This window comes from Callithrix jacchus, chromosome 11, assembly GCF_049354715.1.
Source record: "Callithrix jacchus isolate 240 chromosome 11, calJac240_pri, whole genome shotgun sequence".
NCBI classification, from domain to species: domain Eukaryota; kingdom Metazoa; phylum Chordata; class Mammalia; order Primates; family Cebidae; genus Callithrix; species Callithrix jacchus.
Window position 1 is genome coordinate 16114279 of NC_133512.1, and position 21326 is coordinate 16135604.

Consider the following 21326-nt stretch of genomic DNA (forward strand, 5'->3'; position numbering starts at 1 on the left):
CCATCAATGTTCTCAACATATTTGTGAACAAATTTGTTGAATGTATTAATAATGAATGTAAAATTCCTAGTATATGGAAGCTTTTTGCTTGACGGGAATTCCTTTCAGAATGCTGTGACTAAACTCTAAAAGATGAATCAGAAGAGGCCACTCAAGCATTCAGCTTCTGCCTAGCTTAATAAACAACCACTACTAAGAAGAGTAACTGACCTCTTTGATGGAGACTTTTACTCCAATCCCATTTATCTTTAGACAGGGTGAAGCCTGCTTTCTCTCAAAACAGTCTGCATTATTCATGATTAGTTTGCTGCTTTTCAAAACGGGACTCTGTCTATCTTCAGCACCTCCACTAACAGAAACTATCAGGTGTGTGAGTCAGGCCTAATTGCTGCCATGGCCTTGGCAATATTGTGCTGTCACCTTCTCTGCTGGATAGCCAGACTTAGCAATGGTGCACATTGGCTTGCCAAGAATTAATGTACACTGCTGACAGCAAAATATGCCATTCCAGAATCCAACTGTACACTATGGGATTATGATTTCCTATTGTAAATACAGCCTAAGCACAAGAAAACATAGCCTCACAAGGAAATGGATTTCCATATTTCAGGTTTAAAATGTATCTGGATTGGGATTTGGGAGAAGATTTATTTATTCTGAGTTCAAACTATCAGCCTAAAATGTGTGCATATGTGTATGTGTGTGTGTGCGTGTGTGTGTTTTTAAATGTACCAGTCCACATTTCTGTTTTATAGTTATAAATTTTATGTTTTCATTCTATTTTCATAAAAGAACAAAAAAAAATCCTAAGCATCATTTAAATTCTGGTACAAAAATTACTGCAAAGTTTATAAAAACTCAGTGACTTAAAAAAAATCATTATTTGCCCTCAAGGACATGCAGGTTTTATGAAGATGAGCTGGCCTGGTGTGGACTTCTGCACCTGTCCCTTGTCATCCTGGGATTGGTGTCTGGAAGGTTGAGGCACCAGAAGGGACAGGCCAAACTGCACAAGGATGAATCAAGCTTCTGGTCACATCACAGATACTAATGTCCTTTTAGCCAATCAAGTCACATGGCTAGTCCAAAATAAAAGCATACAATGGTACTCCCACTCATAGTGGAAGAACACCACATATAGCTACATGGCAAAGCACACAGAAGTAGAAAGGGGAAGAATTGGGGCCATATTTACAACATACTACAATCTCCAAACATTTCGTAACCAGTTTTTTAAATATTGTTATCTATTTCTAGGTCTTTTTGTTCTACTTTTTCTTTTAGGAGAGTTTCCTAGATTTAAAATTTTTATGTACTTTAATTTTGAAGCACTTTTTTGTTTCTAGATTACTACTCTAAATCTTTTATGTAATATCCTGTTAATATTTCAGGGATAAAATGTTTTTTATTACTTGTTTTTAAAAACTTTTAGTTTCAGGGGTACATGTGCAGATTTATTATAAAGGTAAATTGCATGTCATGGGGTTTGGGGTACAGATTATTTTATCACCCAGGTAATACACATAGAATCCTATAGGTAGTTTCTCAATCTTCATTCTCCTCCCATCCTCCACCCTCAAGTAGGCTCCAGTGTCTGTTGTTTCTTTCTTTGTGTCCATGTATACTCCTGGTTTTATTCCCATATATGTACGAACATGTGCTATTTGTTTCTCTTTTTCTGCATTAGTTCAGTTAGGTTAATGACCCCCAGCTCCATCCATGTTGCTGCAAAGACATGATCTTGTTCTTTTTGATGACAGCACAGTATTCCATGGTATATATGGAACACATTTTCTTTATCTAGTTGATGGTCACTTTGGTCTATTCCATGTCTTTGCTACCATGAATAGGTACTGCAATGAATATATACATGCATGTGTCTTTATGGTAGAGTGATTTGTATTCCTTTGGGAATATAACCAAGAATGGAATTTTTTTATGGTAGAGTGATTTGTATTCCTTTGGGTATGTAACCAATAATGGTATTACTGGGTTGAATGGTAGTTCTGTTTTAAGTTTTTCGGAGGTCACCAAACTGGTTTCCACAGTGACTGAACTAATTTACGTTCCCACAAAGTGGATAGGCATTCCCATTTCTCCACAGCCTTGCCAGCATCTATTTTGTTTTTTCTTCTTAATAATTGCCATCCTGACTGGTGTGAAGTGGTATTTCGCTGTAGTTTTGATTTGCATTTCTCTGATGATTAGTGAGGAAGAGCATTTTTTTCATATGTTTGTGGGCTGCTTATAGATCTTTTGAGAAGTGTCTCTTTATGTCTTTGCCCTTTTTAAAATGAAGTTATTTGTTTTTTGCTTGTTAAGTTTCTTATAGATTCTGGTATTAGACCTTTGTTGGGTGTATAGTTTGCAAATATTCTGTGGGTTGTTTTTTTGTTTTTTACTCTGTTGATAGTTTCTTTTGCTTTGCAAAAGCACTTTAGTTTACTTAGGTCTCACTTGTCAATTTTTATTTTCATTGGAATTGCTTTTGAAGACTTAGTGATAAATTATTTGTCAAGGCTGATGTCCAGAATGATATTTCCTAGGCTTTCTTCTGTGATGTTTTTTAAATTTGTAGTCTTATATTTAAATATTTAATCCATTTTAATTTTTATACATGGTGAAAGATGGGGATGTAGTTTCATTCTTTTGCATATGGCTAGCCACTTATCCCAGCACTATTTATTAAACAGGTGGTCCTTTCCCCATTGTTTATTTTTGTCAACTTTACTGAAGATTAGATGCTGTAGGTTTGCAATTTTATTTCTGGGTTCTCTAATCTTTTCCATTGGTCTGTGTGTCTGTTTTTGTACCAGTACCATGATGTTTTGGTTATCATAGCCTTATAGCTTAGTTTGGAGTCAGATAATGTAATGCCTTCAGCTTTGTTCTTTTTAATTAAGATTGATTTAACTATTGGAGATTTTCTTTCTTTTTTTTCTTTTTTGGTTTCATATGAATTTTAGAATAGTTTTTTTTTAATTCTGTGAATAATGGTATTGGTATTTTGATAGGAATTACATTAAATATGTAGGTTGATTTTGGTAATATGGTCATTTTTATATTGATTCTTCTAATCCATAGCATGGGATGTATTTCCATTTATTTTTGTCATCTATGATTTCTTTCATTAGCACTTGTAATTCTTTTTGTAGAGATATTTCACCTTCTTGGCTAAGTATATTCATAGATACTTTGTTTTCCTGCAGCTTTGTAAAAGAATTGAGTTTTTGATTTGATTCTCAGCTTGGTTGTTGTTCGTCTATAGCAGTGGTACTGATTTGTGGCATTGATTTTGTAAACTGAGACTTTACTGAATTCATTTATCAAGTCCAGGAGTCTTTTGGAGGAGCCTTTAGTGTTGTCTAGGTACACATTCATATTATTGGCAAACAGAGATAGTTTGACTTCCTATTTTCTGATTTGAATGCCCTTTACTTTTTTATCTTGCTTGATTGCTTCGGCTGGGATTTCTGGCTAAGTCTTTGTAGGTCTAGAATTACTTGTTTTACATCTAGGTGCACTTGGCCATTTTTATATGGGCTTATTTATCTTTATTACTGAATTGAAATATATATATCTTTATTTATCTCTCTTCCTGATGCAAATTTCTTATCAGGTGAATTCTCCCCATTTTGTGAGTTGTCTTTTTACACTTTTGGTATTATACTTTAAAGCACAAACATGTTTAATTTCAATGATACTTAATTAATCTTTCCCTATGTTTTTTTTCTAAATGTTTTATAGTTTTATCACTATAAATCTTTGAATCATCTTTAGTAATTTTTTTTATTAACTGTGTGTGAGTTAGGGTCTCACCTTCTTTCATTTGCATGTGGTACTCACAATAGGATATGCCTGTAGATCAATGAAATAGAATTAAGAATCCAGGAGTAGAGCCTGGGTTTTTTGGTAAACTGATTTTTGCAAGGGTGCCCAGAACATTTGATATTGAAAGACTATTTACACATTTACTTGGCTGAGGAGCCAAGGGGTGAATAGAATTTTCAATAGTCTTTTCAATGAGTGGTGTTGGGAGAACTGGGCAGTCACATGCAAACGAATGAAGTAGGGCCTCTATCTCTCACACAGTTAATACCAAAAGAATTACTAAAGATGAATGAAAGACTTGAATGTATATGCTAAAACTGTACAACTCTTTGAAGAAAGCATAGGGGTGAATTTTCATGACCTTGGATTTGGCAGCAGATTCTCAGATATACCAAAAACATAGCAAACAACAGAAGAAAAAAAAAATAGATTAATTAAATGTCATCAATATTAAAAATGTTTGTGCTTTAAATGATACTATCAAAAGTGTGAAAAGATAATTACCACAATGGGAAAAATTTACCTGATAATAAATTGGCATCCAGAAGATAGATTGCTGTAGATATATATCTAAATTCGATAATAAAAAGATAAATAAACCAATATGGAATGACCAAAGGCGCCCAAATTCATAAAACAAGTACTTTAGAACTATGAAAAGACATAGCCACACAGTATTGGAGGACTTTGACACTCCACTAACATCATTAGACAGATAACTGAGACAGAAAACTAACAAAGAAATTCTAGACTTAACTTTGACACTTGACAAATTGGACCTAATTATCATCCACAGACCACTTTACCCATCAACCACAAATCGTACTTTCTTCTTATCTGCTCATGGAACATACTCTAAAATCAACCACATGCTCAGCCATAAAGCCATTCTCAATAAATTCAAAAACTTGAAATGGTATTGCCATACTCTTGAACCACAGTGGAATATAAAAGAATAAAAATCAGTCTGGACACGGTAGCTCACAACTGAATCCCAGCACTTAGGGAGGGTGAGATGGGTGGATCTCTTGAGGCCAGGAGTTTGAGACCAGCCTGGCCAACACGGTGAAACCCTGTCTCAACTTGAAAAAAAAAAAATACAAAAATCACTCAGGCATGGTGGCATGCACCTATAATCCCAGCTATTTGGGAGGTTGAGGCAGGAAAATTGCTTTGAGCCAGGTGACAGAGATTACAGTGAGCCAAGATTACACCACTGCACTCAAGGCTGGGTAACACAGTAAGTGAGACACTGTCTCTTTCTCGATAGATGGATAGATAGATAGATTGATTGATTGATTGATAGATAAATGTAAATAAAATAAAAATCAATACCAAGATTTCTCGAAACGACACAATTACATGGAATTTAAACAACTTGCTCCCAAATGACTTCTGGAAAAACAAAAAAATTAATGATTTTGCAATGATAAACAAACCTTGCTTTTCTAGGATAAATCTCACTTGATCATGATGTATATATATTTTTCAATATTACTGGATTTAATTTTCTAGTATCGTGTTTAGGATTTTTTGTGTTCATATTCTTAAGAGATATTGGTCTGTAACTTTTTTTTTGAGATTGTGTGTGATGTCTTTGGTTTTAGTATTGTCGTAATACTGGTCTCATAGAATGAGGTAGAAAGTGTTCTACCACTTCCATTTTTTAAAAATGTTTGTGAAAAATTGGCATTATTTCTTAAAACATTTGGTTCACCAGTTAAACCATCAAGGATGGCGTGTTTTTGTAAGGCCAGCAGTAATGGTTTCTCTTTCATTTCTGATTCTAGTAATTTGAATCATGTCTCTTCCTTTCTTGTTCAATTATGCTAAATATTTGTCAATTTTGTTGATTTTTTTCATAGCCATATTCCATATGGCATTCCAAACTCCCACCATCAACTTTAGTTTCATTTTTTCTCTATTGTTTTTATACTCTTGATTTTATCAATGTCTACTCTACCTTTATTATTTCCTGTCTTCTTGCTTTAGGTTTAATTTGCTTTATTTTTTTCAGTCTCTTAAGGTATAAAGTTAAGTATTATTTTGTATTTTTTTCTTATGTTTTAATGTAAGCATTATTACTATAAATGCTCCTCTAAGCACTGCTTTAGCTACATCTCATAAGCTGTGGAACGTTGTGCCTTCATTTCCATTCATCTCAAAGTATTTTATAAAGTAACTTAGAATTGCTTCTGCCTGGTTGTTTTACCCACAGCCAGCTGGTAAGATTCACCGATTGCTTTACTTTTTCAACAATATCATGGGCATAAATTATTCTACATACAAATCCTGTCAAATTTAGGCTCTGTTAAGGGGCTCCTTCCTGAGACCAGTATTTAAGATTTGTTTTACTCACAAATTAGCCACTGGGAGGTCTCATTCCAATGGTCTCCCTGGTTCTCTCTGATAAATTAGATAGCCTATAGTTTAACCTGTATCTCCAATGAATCTATCAATCTCCTGATTGTCTTTCACCACAACTTCCAGTTATTAATAACACCCTTATGGTTGAACTTCTCCACACTTTGTTGCCAAAAAAAAAAAAAAAATCAGTTCCTTAGGGATAGATTAGCAGTTACCTCTTATATGGCTTGCTTCTTTAGAGGCAAGGAAACACATATGAGCCACACCTCTGGAGCTAGAAATGGGAGTAATGTTATGTTTCTTTCTGAGTGATGCTCCCGCTTTAGGAACTGAGCACTCATTGGAGAGGGAGGACAGTGACCTCAGATTCTCTCAGCTTGCTTCTCCCAGCGTGGAAACCCCACACCATGATATGAGGCAAGAACAAGAAGCACCCCAATATTCTCAGCAATGCTGTTCTTAATTTAAAACTTCTGTCTAATGAGGTAAAAAAGGGCACCATCACCTCTCAGCTGTACTCAGTGGCAGCTTAACTTCATGAACAGACAGCTGGGGCCACGATGAGAGGGGAAGACAGCTCACTCACGGGGAGCTAAGGCAGGAGGGAGCCCTCTGTTCTTAGGTGCAGCAGTCTGGAGTGGAGTTTCCATTTTCCTGAGCTGGGAGATAGGAGAAGAGTAGGTCTTCTTTTAAATGCCACAGACATTCACTGTTCTTAGTTTCAGTAGACTTTCTTGAATAAATACATTTTTTAACTTGCTGTATACAGAAATACACCATTTTGGAGACTATTGCTTTTTAAAAAATATTTTTCACCAGTCTTACAGGGAAATGAGTCTGCAGAGCTCCTCATACTGTCCTGATGTGTCTTGACTAAATTCTTTTAAAGACGTCTAGTTATGTCTACTTCAAGCCGATATTGTACCTACATCTAAAGTGACTGTGCCTGTAAAATGGGGAGTTAAGGTCCATTGATTTTTAGTCCAATTTTAACATCTATCTTGATTTTTTTATCGCCCCTGCTTTCTTCTCATTATTGTAAACATTTATAGTATTAATTTTATTGTGTACAGAGGCATATTTGAATGATTAAAGGGCAAGCACCAGCCTTTTGAGAAGACTTTACCAATCACTCCAGCACAATTGTTCACAAAGCAGGAGGTCAGCTGCCTGCGGTATAGGCATCCCCCCAACCATAATGTGGGGAAGCTGATCCTTGTTAGTACTTTCTTGGTTATAGCTCCTCTAGTTTGTAATTAGTGTTTAAAAAGGATCCAGAGTAACATGGAAAAGATGCACTGTCGTGATTCGTTTTCATAACCCAGCTCTGACTATGGTCTTTCCTGCCTATGGGAGATTTAGGAAAATGTGCCTGATTTCATACCAGGTGGTCCAGGACCCTTGTCTCAAGGGCTCTGTGAACTCCTGATGAGTCGGAGGCCTGTGCAGCCTGCCCTGTCTTTGAGCCTGCACAGTCCTGCCTGGACATGTGCTCCAGTGCCAGGGCAGCCAGCCATGTGTCACCACCCATACACACAAATGTCTCAAGAATTCCTTGAATTTAGTAATTTTCTAACACTTTTGAATGTGGGCCTGAAGACAGAAGTGATCGTGGATCCCTGGGCTGTCTAGCTGGCCCCTCCCTGCATCCTCAGCTGTTTCCCCTCCCAAGTCCCTGGCTGCCAGGGTGCTGTCCTTACCCAGGCATCAAGCTGGAAAGTTTCAACCACATTTCGGCCCAGAGTCTCTTACACAGAGCCTGGCTTATCAAAGCCTTTTCTTAGCAACAGGAGAGAGGTTGCACCTTTAAGTAATTCTTCTCTGTTAAGGCAACTATGCATTTTTTTCTTATTATTTTATTATTTATTTAAGGGCTGTATTATGTGGGATATGACTGGAGTCCATAGAGGTTATTTGCGAAGGGAAAATGAACTCAGAAGTTTAATCCACTCTCCCAAGGGAACCATGTCCCTATAAAAATGTAAAATAGCGGTAAAACAGAATGGAGAGGATTTGCTTGTGTGCCTACAGCAGAACACCCCCTCCCTTATGGTAACGCTTACAAAGCTTCCGTCTTTGCCCAGATGGTGGCTGAATGGGGTGCTGGCTTTGAAGGCTCCCTGTTTTAATATTGTTTTCCTCCAGGTCTCACCCACGAAGTACTACAGGCTTCTCTGTGGGCAGCACTCATCAAGCCAGAAAGTAGCTTGCTATGGCTTCATCTATACGCTGTTTTCTTTATTATGTTCAGAGGCTCAAATAAAAAAAGAAAAGAAAATCAGAAAGAAAATGGCTACTTTCGCTCTCTTGGCCTCTCATGGTGACTGGTGTGACAACAGCTTGGCAGCTGAGGACAGAAAATCACATATACAAATTATTTCAACAATAGCAGGTTTTTAGGCCCTCCTCTATGCTCCAAGCAAAACTTGTCTGCTTCTACTCTTAGTGGAACTCATGTGTAATAATTTCAACTTCATGTCTAATCATTTATTTCCCAACTTTCTCTTTAAAACTTCGGGGGACTGAAATGCTTACTTGTCAAGGTTAAGGAATATAGCAAATCGCTCTTGCAATATTGTCAGCCGTAAAAGGCATCTTCTGTTTATATAGACTCTAGGGTATTTCTGAAATGAAGGGAAATGTTCAGAGACCATTAAAAATGCAAGAGGCCACATAAGGGGCTGAGTCATATAGCTGTCACCTCACCACCTTGGAAACAAAATGCTCTATCATGCTTGTTTAGCCGGTGACAGTGATATAATGCTGGAGATGAGGCTATGTATTTTTTTTTGGCCTGCTGACTTGGCTATTGTTCCTTGCTTTAAAATGATCCCTTTTGATTGCTTTAAAGAAGGAAGGAGAAACAATAGGTATACATTTTGCTGTTCAGTTAAGAAAGAAATATTGTTTCCATTACACCAAAGCCTGAGGAGGAATTTAATTAACTCATTGCTCCATTAAATATGACCTGGGCCTCTGCAGGGCTGTTAGAGTCAGCGGCAGAAGGGTCTATGTGTCCTGTCTTCTTGGAGTTCTACTGTAACAACTGATGGCATTGAAGGATGCACCATCCACCTGGATGTACGCAGGAAGGACTTCAGAATAGGGCCTTGCACAGCCAGAAGAGGGCCTTGCACAGCTGAGCACTGAGTGAGTACGGAATGGAGGGAGCAAAGGAGATGTGGTATGGGTAGCATGAAGGATACTCTTAGATGCAAAGTCAGAGAGGAAGGCACTAGTTACGTTAGAGAGCCTTGTGAACAAGCTGAAGAGTTTGATTTTTAGTCAGTCTTTCAGAGTTGAAGCTGACGTGGTCTCCAGACTTCTGAGACAGTTCTGTTGGCGTTTCCTAGAGGTGACAATGACCCAAGCACTTTAATCTGGATCTGTGACTGGTAGAGTCATTTAAGAAAGTGACACATCTAGCCACAGAGAGTGATATGTATTAACATGAATCAAGCTTCTTTTTTATTGTGAAGCTGTGTCATCTACCCATATGATCTTATCTTTAAACTGAGAAAGTGTATTGAGGCTCTTTTCAAAGAGGGTTTCTTCCCCAAGAGGAGAGCAGGTGCCAGCTGCCAGACACTGTTTTGTTGTTGTTATTTGTCAAAGGCTCTCTTTATGTTAATACCTTTGGTCTGTAATCCCCACAGCCATTCTGATTTGCATATGCAATGATTAGAAAATGATCCAAATCAAACTTAACTGAAGTTGAAAGAATAAAGGTACTTGCAATGAAGGGACATGGTTTTGAGGTAAGCCCCATGGTCTCAGCTCTGCTGGCTAATAAGCTGAGTGACAAAGGAAAAAATCCTCTGATCTCTTTGGGCCTCAAATTTTTTCATTTAATAAAGAGGAAATGCTATCTGTTCTAGTCAGTGTGCAGGTGTGATAAGAGTTAAATGAAATTACTGATGTGAAAGTATTGATAGAAAGGATGTAAGAGCATTAGAATGAGATGAGATCCTGCTGCAGGCTGCGGTTTTGAGGTTAAGTGCTCAGCATTGGAACTGTACCTGCCTCCATTCCCTTTGAGTTGTGTGACCTGACGAGTTATGTAGCTGCTCTAAGATCCACCTTACTTCTGTAAATCAGAGACAGAGAGAGCAACATCAGCATTTTGTGGGGATTAATTAGGATAATGTGTTTTGGTGCCTCACTCACCGAGAGTGCAGGACGGAGCTCATGTCCTCAGTCTTCTCTCTTGGTTTTCTTTTCTTTCCAGTGGGTAATCATGAGGACAGATTGCAATGAGGAAGTTTCTATTAATAATACAGAGATAGCCAGAGCACAATGGCTCACACTTGGGCTGGAAGCCAAGGCAGGCAAATCATGAGGTCAGGAGTTCAAGACTAGCCTGGCCAACATGGTGAAACCCTGTCTCTACTAAAAATACAAAAAATTAGCTGGGCATAGTGGTGGGTGCCTATAATCTCAGCTACTCAGGAGAATCACTTGAACCTGGAGATGGGGGTTGCAGTGAGCCAAGATTGTGCCACTGCACTCCAGCCCAGGTGGCAGTGTGAGATTCCATCTCAAAAGTAAAAAATAATAATAATACAGAGATGCCAGCTAAACATCAACTGTTCACATACATGTTTGCATCCCAGTGTTTGCTTGGCCACCCTTCCTCAGTGCCATCTGCTCCTCCTCTTCATGCATCCAAAGACAAGCTATTACAATTCTGTAGGCCCAATCACTGGAATCTGGTATGTTGTTAAGGCACCAACCCGTGAGGAGTGGGGTGTGGTGAGGAGAGGCAGGAAGATGCGAATGAGGGACCAATGTGGTCTGAGGCAGCGGGGGTCCCACATTCCACAGTCAGTGCTGTAACATTTGTGCTGAATGAAAGCGTAACGTGAGACCATGGGAGGCCTGGTCCCCCTCTGCTATCTGTTCTCACTCTGTGGCGGGTGAGGGAGAAGTTGTCTTTAAAGATATTTCCTACTCAGATATGTGTAGAGAAGGGCACATGTATGGGGTTGTGGATGTGAGTGTGACTAGACTTCTTGTGGGGCAGATGATGGAAACCAGTGGGCATATATCTATAAAAAACAAATAATACAAATATTACATATTTTGTAAATCCTATTGTTTTCTAAAGTCTAAGATTAGTTTCTATACCAAGAAGAATTTTATGCATTTAATTTTTAGAGGAAGTATGACAAAAAGTACTTAAATAAATGTTTTTAAAGTCAGAAACTGAAATAGAGTTGTCGTATATGTTCCTTCTATTTTCTTAGAAACCATGTATATTTTTTCTTTCTAACTATAAAGTTATATGTGCTCATTATTTTAGAATTCAGAATAGCATAAAGGAAAAAAACTAACAGTCATATGATTATTGTCTAGATAGCATCCCAGAATTTATTTCATTCTGACTGTAAATATATGCAAATATATTTACATAATTAATATAATAGTGAGTCTATGATTTTCTATTTTGCACTTAATATAATAGCCATTTTCTCTTTACAAAAATTATTTATAGAGATTTTTAATAGTTGAGGCTGAAATTAATATATTTGTTATAAGTAGATGACTTTTAATTTTGGAAAAAGGACTTTTGTAAGGGGAGCCTTAAGCCCAGGAATGCAAAGCTTCATAGGCAATTGGTATAACTTGACAAGTGATTTTTCAGAAACGTCTCTGTAGGTGCATTGCCACCTCTTTTGTTCTGCTCTTGAAGTGTCTGACTTTTAAAATATATGTGTGTATTTTTGTTCTTCCACTCATGTATTACTATTGCTTCTGTTTTAGCATTAATATATTACATTTAATGTCTGTGGTTCCAAAATGTTGTACCTCAAAAAATTGCAGAAAATTTCTTATAAGCACCTTTACCTACAGATAATGCCATTTATATATCTCTACTTAATAATTGATTCTACAAATAATGTGTACATAATGTATTACCTAGAAATGTTAGATCACTGAGTGAACGTAGAAATAAATGACTCCTTGGCTCTTTTGAAGCCTTTTATTCTATAATGAATTTAATAATCTAAGAGTGTCTTAATTATAAAATTGCTTTTATGATTTTATGTTTAGAATTCTTCTTAACTATTAAATGTTCTACAGAGATCCTGTGTAATCTCTTTCAACCTATTTCCTATCTATTTCAGGAATATTTTCTCCAGAGTTTTTTTATTTTTCAAAAATGATGTAATTTACCCTTTGTTTAATTTTTTTGTGTAATTTTTCTTTTTGTGTAATTCAGCTTCTTCACAGTCAATTTGGAAATGTTTTAGTTCAAATGAAACTTAATTTTGAAAGAATTTTAAGTATTAATATGCATATGTGCTTATAGAGAATTTATTAGATAATTACTGTTATTTAGCATGAATTTGTCAAAATTATTAGCAAAATATACCCATAGGTCTACAATTTTTACTAATGGTGAAAGTGGATCCTAATATGTATAAGAACATATAGTCATCTCTCTGCCCACTGTCTCCTCTTATCATTATCTTTTTATGTAGTGCTTACGATTCATGTTTGAATTGTTTTATCTGCTTTCATCTAAGTTCTCCAAATACATAGTGGGCTTCTTCACTCCAAAAAGAGCATTCTTCTGTTTTGGTCATATTCTGCACAGAGCCTAAATTTCACTACTTATTTATCTACTTATTTACACAGTGCCAGACGTTGTCCCAAGCAACTTGCAAGGATTAATTCAGTCAGTCTTCTCTCAGTCTTATTAGGCAGCTACTATAATTAATCTATTTGCTAGATCAGGCAACTGAGGTTAGAAAAGTTACCTGACTTTCCAGGGTCACACAACTAGTATGTGGAGGAACTAGATTCCACATCAGTAGTGCAAACACTGCATTTTGTCATGCCATCAGAATCCTTGATAACCGTGTGACACATCTCCATCCAACACATCCCCTCTGCCCTGGGACACAACGTTATGCCCAGACACAGCTGAGAGCTCTCTCCCAGGAATCGTTACAAAGCTCCAGCGACATGGTGGTTCACCTTGAGAAGCCCCTTCAACCACCTGGGCCTCAATCCCTTCTTTTCATGAAACACTGATGTATACACCCACTTTCGGGATTTGTTGAAGTCACAGTGGGTTGATTGTGTTATTCAGCAGCACAGCTTGTGACATACTGCTGAGAAGAGAACAGCCATAGAATATATACCTTTTATACCAACCCAATTTGTTGGCCTTTAACAATTCTTAGAGATAGCCAAATAGAAATGTTAGAGAGGTGCATGTCTGTATGCTTTTATGTATATTTTCTCAGTGTCCTCAGCAACCTCTCAGCCACATGAAGATTAGAAACCATCAACTCGAATGATGGGAGGCTATGGGGCCACACACAGACCTCAAGGAAAAATGACATCTGACAGCCTGAAATCAAGGCAGCAGGCAGGAAAACAGAATTCCAGGGCGAGGAGCTCCATGGGTGCTCACAGGGGTGATCTATGCCATGGAAACAAAGTCACATTTCCTTGGGTATTCTGTCTTTACCAGACAGACTTGAAAAATAATTTGACCATAAATGTTTTAGGGGTCAGCCTCATTTAGGGAAAATTTAGTTAAGTATAGCATATTTTTCCCCAGCAATGCTTTGTAAATGAGATGAGTATGATTGCTAAGACTGGGCATGCAATTTGCTCATTCTTTATTCATTAAACTAGTATTTATCAGTGCTAGGTACTAGGTACTTATACTGTGCTTGGTACTTAGAAAAGATGCCTTAGTGAACAAAACAAACAGAAATTTTAGTCATCAGCATATATTCATCTATTTATCTTTTATTGAACAGATCTTTATTGGGATGCTATGATGTGTCCCACACCATGTGAGATAAGGCAGTAGAATAATTCATATAGTTTTTGGAGACCCCCTACATTCCTGGAGATTGCTGTTTGAGGTTACCTTAGGGTATGAGTATAAGCTTGTGTCTTGATGGGACACCGGTGGAACTATTGTTGACAGCTCTACAATGTGAAGAACAGAGCCCCTTAGGCAGGAGACTTCCTTTGCAGTCATAGGGCCTGTCCACCTAGGCTGGGTTGAAGTACAACTGGGAGAATTATTTTATGTAACAGACAAGTGCCTGGTTAAATTATGTATGTAATCCCTTTCATCTTTCCCAGCCAAATTTTAATCAGTACAGACCTTGAAGCAATGAGGCCAGCAATAATAATGCTTCCCAGGGCCAGTTTCCAGCCCAGCTTCCCACTTCCTCTAACTCAGGACCTTGTTTTCACTGTTTGCATTTTCACCTTTCCTTTTTTATTGCCTGGATATTGATTCCAAGACTTGCTGATAATTTTTTTAAGGTAAATCAGTATCTGTGTCAAAATAAATGGAATAACAACCAACTGCATAATTGACTTACAATTAATTTCTGTGTCTTATATTGAGAATCCAAACTCTCAACAGTTTGGAGTAATTATTTCCTTTTTCTGCCTCTATGTGAAAATGGACTTAAAATTTACTCATCTATGTCAATATAATAATCATGTTTTTATTTTATTTAACTCTCAGGTTTGGTGATGGTTATACAGTCAAAGTTTGGCTCTGTAAGGAAGCAAATCAACATTGCATTGTTTCTGACCACTTGAAGCTTTATTTTCCGGGAATCCAGTTCAAGGTAGTGCTAATATTCTGTATTGTTTCTTTATTTTCAGCTACAAAACTAATACATGTACCTGTCTCTTTCTGTTTTTATTCTATGCTTTTATAAGATACTACTTATTTCCTTAGCCTCTTTGCAAAGTATAGGCCCTGCCTCCCTGCCAAAAACAGCATGGATAGCTGATATTGCTTGACCACTCTGAAGAGTGACAAGTCTGCTTGGCTACTTGCTGGACTAGCCAGAGCAGACTGTGGTTACATATCACCCTTCTTATCTGTGGGCACAGGTTCATTGCATAGCTCACCTTGTTTAGCATAGATGATTGCAAAAGCTAATAATCTCTTCCATATATTTGCTGTAGAGTTTATAGGCATGATGGTTTTAGCATTGCTTCACAAAAAGAGCCCTATGCTTGAGATCACAATCATCTACAAACTTGCTGTCATCTAGTATGGTCCCTGAACCAGCAGCATCTTCATTACCTGGGACTAGTTAGACATGCAGAATCACAGGCCCCAACCTATTTAATGGGAATCTGTGTTTTAGCAAGGTGATCCAGTGATTCCTATGGACGATAAAGTATGAGAAGCACTGTCTAAAATTCTCTTGGATAACTGTGGGATGCTAGCTTATTATAACTTCTAGCAGGTTGTAGTCTGTATAGTAGCTATGTTCTATTTATTTCAACAACTGCCAATCTACATGAGACTGCCTTTCATGCTCAATTATGACTTTGATCCACCGTATAAAACAGATTATCATTATCTCCACTGGCATACATGAGGACAAGGATCAGAGGTTTAAATATCTTTCCAAGAGTTGCTCAGCTAATGATGAGAACAGCTGAGAGATAAGCCCAAGTCTCTGTGTAAAGCTCAGGGTTCCTCCATCCATTTCTGTTAGGCCACGTTAACTTCCTACATCTCAGATATCTGTGGGCATCTTATGATTCCTTAAAGAGTACTTCTTCATGCTATGGCAAGGTGGGAGCGTATCAAAGGGCAGTGCCATTCAGGTGAATGCCATTTGTCAGATATACCCCATGAAAAATTGTCATCAACAAGCATTCTTTGGAGACTCACAAAATTATGTCTGTAGGTTGAGAAAATACAACTGAATTTATTTGCCAATTAAATGTAGTATGATCAATTTTGTTTAATAATGTTAATTATGTGATACGTTTTTAAATTTTTTTTTGCTTTTAGGGACAGCACCTGAATTTATTAGAATATCATGTGCCAAAAAGATGGGCATGCCTAGCTGACTTGTTCAAAGTTATAGAGAACAATAAGACCTTATTGAATATTAAGCATTATTCCATTAACCAAACCACTTTGGAGCAGGTATAGTATCTTGAATGATTCAGGAGGTTGCATTTTGTTCTGTTCATCAAACCTAATCCAGCCAACTTTAAAATTAATTGAATTACTTCAATTCACCACTTTATTCAATTCATCTTGTTCAATTTTATAAAATTATGATAAGGATGGAGAGTGTCAGAAGGTTTGTTTATTGTATACACTTCTACTTAAGGCAGATATTCAATAGAGCTTCAATGTGTTCATGATTCTATTGGACATTCAGCAAGTTAAATCATGTCACATTAACTTTCCTTTCTCCACATTACCCAGCCTCACAAGACTTGTGGGTGGGGGTGGCGGGGGCTCTACTGTAATCAGTTGATAGCTAACTTCTGAAGAAAAAAAAAGGGTTTGATTTACTAAGAGTTCCAGAAATATAAAAATACATCACAACATCTTTCTGAAACCAGGCTGAAGGTATTGAGACCTTCTAGGTGATTTATTATTATAATTGTCTAGAAATACGAATATTCTTAGACTTGTGTTCTCAATGGATTTACATGTTTATGTGATCTGGGAAGGAGTGGTATAAATTAATTATCTGTAGCTTTTAGGACAAGTTGGCCAGTGTTCTTAGAGAATGTCTTTTTTCTAGTAAGTGAGACAAAAAGGTTTTATTCTTATACATTAACAACAATTTTTATGATTTTTCAGGTGTTTATTAATTTTGCGTCAGAGCAGCAGTCGACTCTACAATCTACTCTTGATCCATCTACTGGCAGTCATCACCCACATCACTTGCCCATCTGAGCACTAAAGAAGTTTCCATAAGGAATAAAACCTTGTCTTTCATTGCAATTAACAGTCAAGGATAAAACAAGCACATGTACAACAAAGGAGCTGAAAATACTCTCCAAGCAGTGAAATTACATTCTCTTGCTCATTTTCTATTTTGAAACTCCTTGTTAGTTAATAACCAGCAAATGGAAAGGTCGTTCTTTCTGTAGACTTTTGGGGAGTTGCTCCAAGATATTTGTTCTCTTTACCACGCCAGATAGACACTAGCTTCTTTGTGACAAAGGCATCGATTGACAGTGTCCAAACTGAGACATTCCAGAGCTGGAAAGGCTGTCACAGATTGTCCACTGTAAACATGTCACTTTACTATTAAGAAAACTGAACACCCCAGGTTAAAAAACTTTACTAACTTATTTGTATAGAAAATAGTAACAAGGACTGTTTTCTATTGTTGTCATCTTTTGACTAGGCACATGTTTTTAATGATATTAATGTGGGCTTTTATTAATACTGATGACATGGTATGAAAAAGCCACCAATTTCTACATATAAAAGAAGACTTTTTAAAAAACAGAATTTAAAAAGCTTTTAGTTTACCCTTCAGCAAAATTAATTAAATCGAACTAGTTATTCTGTATCAGTTACAGTAGTTTTACCAGAATCTCACAGATTATAATTTTTCAGGGTAGAGAAATAGAATGTACATGCATTTTATTTTTCTTAATTTGGATGAATAATTATGTTTCTTTATTCTAAGTCAGTGGTTTTCAAAGTTTCCATATTAGCTGGATTACCATCTCCTGGGAACTTGCAAGAAATGGGCATTCTTAGGATCTACTCTAGACCTAGCAAATTTCAAATTCTGGAGCTTAAACAAGCACATTCCAGTTTAAGAACCAATGACTTATGGGAATGTCTAGTTACTTCTTAGTTATACACGCAAAACTGGCATAGGATGTAGTTTATTTTTAAATATATTATTAAAAACTTGGTAAAAATTATGTCATTCTCGAAATTGTTGTCTTCGGAGCATTGTCAGATATGAAGTGCTCAGTTGTGGCTCTTAAAGTCCATACAAATCTGCTATTTTGCAACCTTTGGTTAGGAAAATGTATAAAATAAATCCATTACTGAAATAGTTTCCACTCAGACATTTCTGAGTTCAGATATTTCTCAACATTCTTTTACGAGATTTTTCTAAGTCCTCAATAGACAATCACATTCGCCTTGTTTAAAATTTTGATATTTTCAACACTAGCATTGAGTTCCACTAGCTTGTGACCAAAGGAATATACTTCATTATGGATTTCTTTACTAAAGCAAGATTTCATTAAACCTCTTTTTCCTAAATATCATTCTACATAGAGATATTTTTAAATGGTAAGGATTAAGACAATCACAGATAGCTTTGTTGTGAGCAATTTTTATTCTCATGTATCACATGAATTACACTTCTTTAAACAAATTACAGTTTACGGCTACATGATTTATTCTCTAATTCTAACATAGTCTAGTTGTCATAATGAAATACATAATCTTTTTTATGATTGTTGAATCAATAAATACCAATTTGTGAAATATGAACGTGTTTAAACTGCAGTGAATAAATGAGATGTGCTTTAATTTAACCCAGTTCTTGGAGTGTAATTGTGTTTTTGCCAGTGTATTTTCTTGTATCTTTATTTGTGTCTTTAGGGATCCAATTTAATTTAGGTAAGCAGGAAATGAAGCTACTCTAGATCTTTTAAAGTTTGAAAGGTTAAAATTTAATTGCATTTTGCTCTGCTATATTCTGCTCTTAGGGGTTCTTTTCTGGTTTTTGAACTGCTGTATTATTGAAGTTTATGCTTCAAGGTATGCCTTTGAACAATAAACAGAAAGAAAGAGAAACTCAACATGCTGAAACACCACATCCCAGAAGACTGGACACAAAAGGTCAAATCTTATGTTAATGTTGAAAATGTCATTGCATTTATAAGTCATGCAGGTATTTTACGCCTTTGGAGTCAAACATTTGTCTTAAGACCTTTGGGCTTAAGGTCACACAACTGAGACTCTTAAACAAACTACCTTCATTTGAAATCGTTCTGAGTAGAGTACTTTATAAAACAGAAATAACAGTGATTATTCCAGTTCTAGTAATCTAGCATTTACTATTTAGTTTATCTTTACTCAGATATTTAAGCGGATGATGTATTAAAGCTTTCATGCAAAATCAAGATAGTAAAAAGCAAATAGAAAGTATATTTTTAGAATAGGAAAGACTAGGTGGCTTAAGGTCATAGGTAGTTTTGTTTAATAAGCATTGAATTGAAAAATAGTTCAACGTGGCATCTTATAAAACATCTTAGAAAATACACAGCCCCATACACACCTTGCGACCTCCCCCCATAGGCACATTATTAGCGTTAATGAGAATGACATGAATATTAGCATAATCACAAATGTTTCTGTCCAAGTAGGAGTTACAGACACTTCAGATTTTCAAACTGGGTTGACTGTGTTTCTCCTTTGGCTTTTGCTTTGGTCTGCTGCATTATTTCAGCCTAGTGAATTTTTATGATTACTTGTTACAACTCAATTTCACACACTTGAATAATTCAAAGCCCTTTCACACATACACACAGACATGCATAAACGCACATCATCCATATACAAACATACACATGCACACATGCACATGTATGCACACTCAAACACACATTTGTTCCTTCAGCTAACACTTTTGATCTCATTCCGTGCACATAAGTAGGTGGTGGGTACTGTAAACATGGGGTAGTGGACTAATCAATCGAAGAGCCACAGTTGTTGTCCTTGAGGAGCACTCCAGCAGGTGGAGATGGCAAGGTGATACCTACAAGCAAGGAGTACTCTCTGACATGGGGTCAGAATGATTCACTCTCATGGGGAAAATGACATCTGAGGCTAAGAATATCAGAGAAAATTGAAAATATTTAAAGAGCAATGGATGCTTGCTTATTATGTTGGAGATAGATGGCTAATATAGTAGTTCCCGTAGACATCAAGAACCTAGGTGTCTCATTTTCAGAGTTTCTCTTATATTCCAGAATGGCTGCTAGATCTCTAGCTATCACACTATTCAAAGCTGAAATAAAAGAGAAATTGGACTAAGGTGATAATAGCACACCCATTTGAAGAGCTTTCCTGGCACCCTCACCTAGAAGTATGGCCCTAACTAGCTACAATAGTGTTTGGTCAATGTAGTCTTTATTCAAGCTTCTGACCACCCTAAAATAAAATGAAGGCTCTGATTCTCTGTGAGAAGAACTAAGCAGATACCGGATAAATAACCAACAGTCACTACTATAGAAACAGAGAAGTTTTGTGGCCATTTTGCTTGGGAAAAGAATGCATTCAATTTTGCACATGTTGAATGAACCAGGTAATGTTAAATTATGTGGCCATTTTGGGTACTCTAGGCTCTAAGAGTGTTACTGTTTTCAGGATTAAAGTTTATGCTGAAATCTGTGGAGCAGATATCATTTATATTTATAAACATTACTGTCAAATTGAATGTGGTAGATCAAGAGAAGAAAATTTTATGAATATTTTCCATTTGGGCTAAATAAATAGTGTTGTCATTTTCTCACAGTGAGAATTCCTCTTGAGAACTTTAATGAATAAACTTCTCTTGCTGGAAAGGGTTGCAAATTACAGAACGAAGTCAGAAGCATTTTTCTTAATTATTTGCTATTGCTTGCCATCACAAGAGACGTTTCACTGTCTTTCACTGTAAGTGAATCTCTCACAATTTTTTTTATCTTAGGTTAAAGCGTTTTAAAGAAACACTCTTACGTTAAAATGTTTTAAGGAAAAATTGCGTCCACTGAGTTAAAGGTACATCTTAAACCTAGCAAAACTCAATGGTTAAAAAACACATCTGGAAATTTTATGAGCGTATTCCTTTTTCCAATATAAGGCAACATTCTGAACACCAAGTTTGCCTTCACATTTATGTTATATGGGTGTGGCTTGGTATTGATGTATGACAACTGTTGTTCGTGGGGGTCTGTTTGTTCTGTGGTTTTGTTCATGAAACTCTAGGGACTCTTTGTGGGGTGCCAGGCAGGGTGAGGAGTCATTGCTTTCAATCTGTTTACACTTTTACTTAGTGTCATATTGCAGCTTTTCTACCTACACTTAACCAATGAAATCTTTGTTTGCATCAGCATAAGTTTAAGTGAATTAGAATAGTAAGCTAGTGCATGACAGCAAGTCCAAGGGGAAGTTCATAGGCTGGGAATCAAGAGACCTGGCTCTACTGCCAATCAGTGTGTGATCTCCAAGCCCCTTTGCTGATGTGCACTTCCATTTTCCTCATGTTTGCAATCATGACAAGATCTTTAAGAAGGCCAATGAAATCAGCACATTTCCACAGAGAGCACACAAATATACAATTTTAGAAAAA

The 21326-nt window shown here is 36.6% G+C and overlaps 1 protein-coding gene across 4 annotated transcripts in view; it reads left to right on the top strand.

Annotated features, from left to right (window-relative positions):
• ABCA13 (ATP binding cassette subfamily A member 13) overlaps positions 1-18525 on the top strand; it is a 446251-nt gene extending 427726 nt beyond the window's left edge. For all 4 annotated transcript variants that reach the window (XM_035253372.3, XM_078342412.1, XM_035253370.3 and 1 more), the window contains 3 exons: positions 14708-14813; positions 16004-16141; positions 16814-18525. In XM_035253372.3, coding sequence (XP_035109263.3) covers positions 14708-14813; positions 16004-16141; positions 16814-16909 — 340 coding nt within the window. In that variant the 3' untranslated portion in view covers positions 16910-18525. The remainder of the gene's footprint in view (positions 1-14707; positions 14814-16003; positions 16142-16813) is intronic.
• The last annotated feature ends 2801 nt before the right edge of the window (positions 18526-21326 follow it).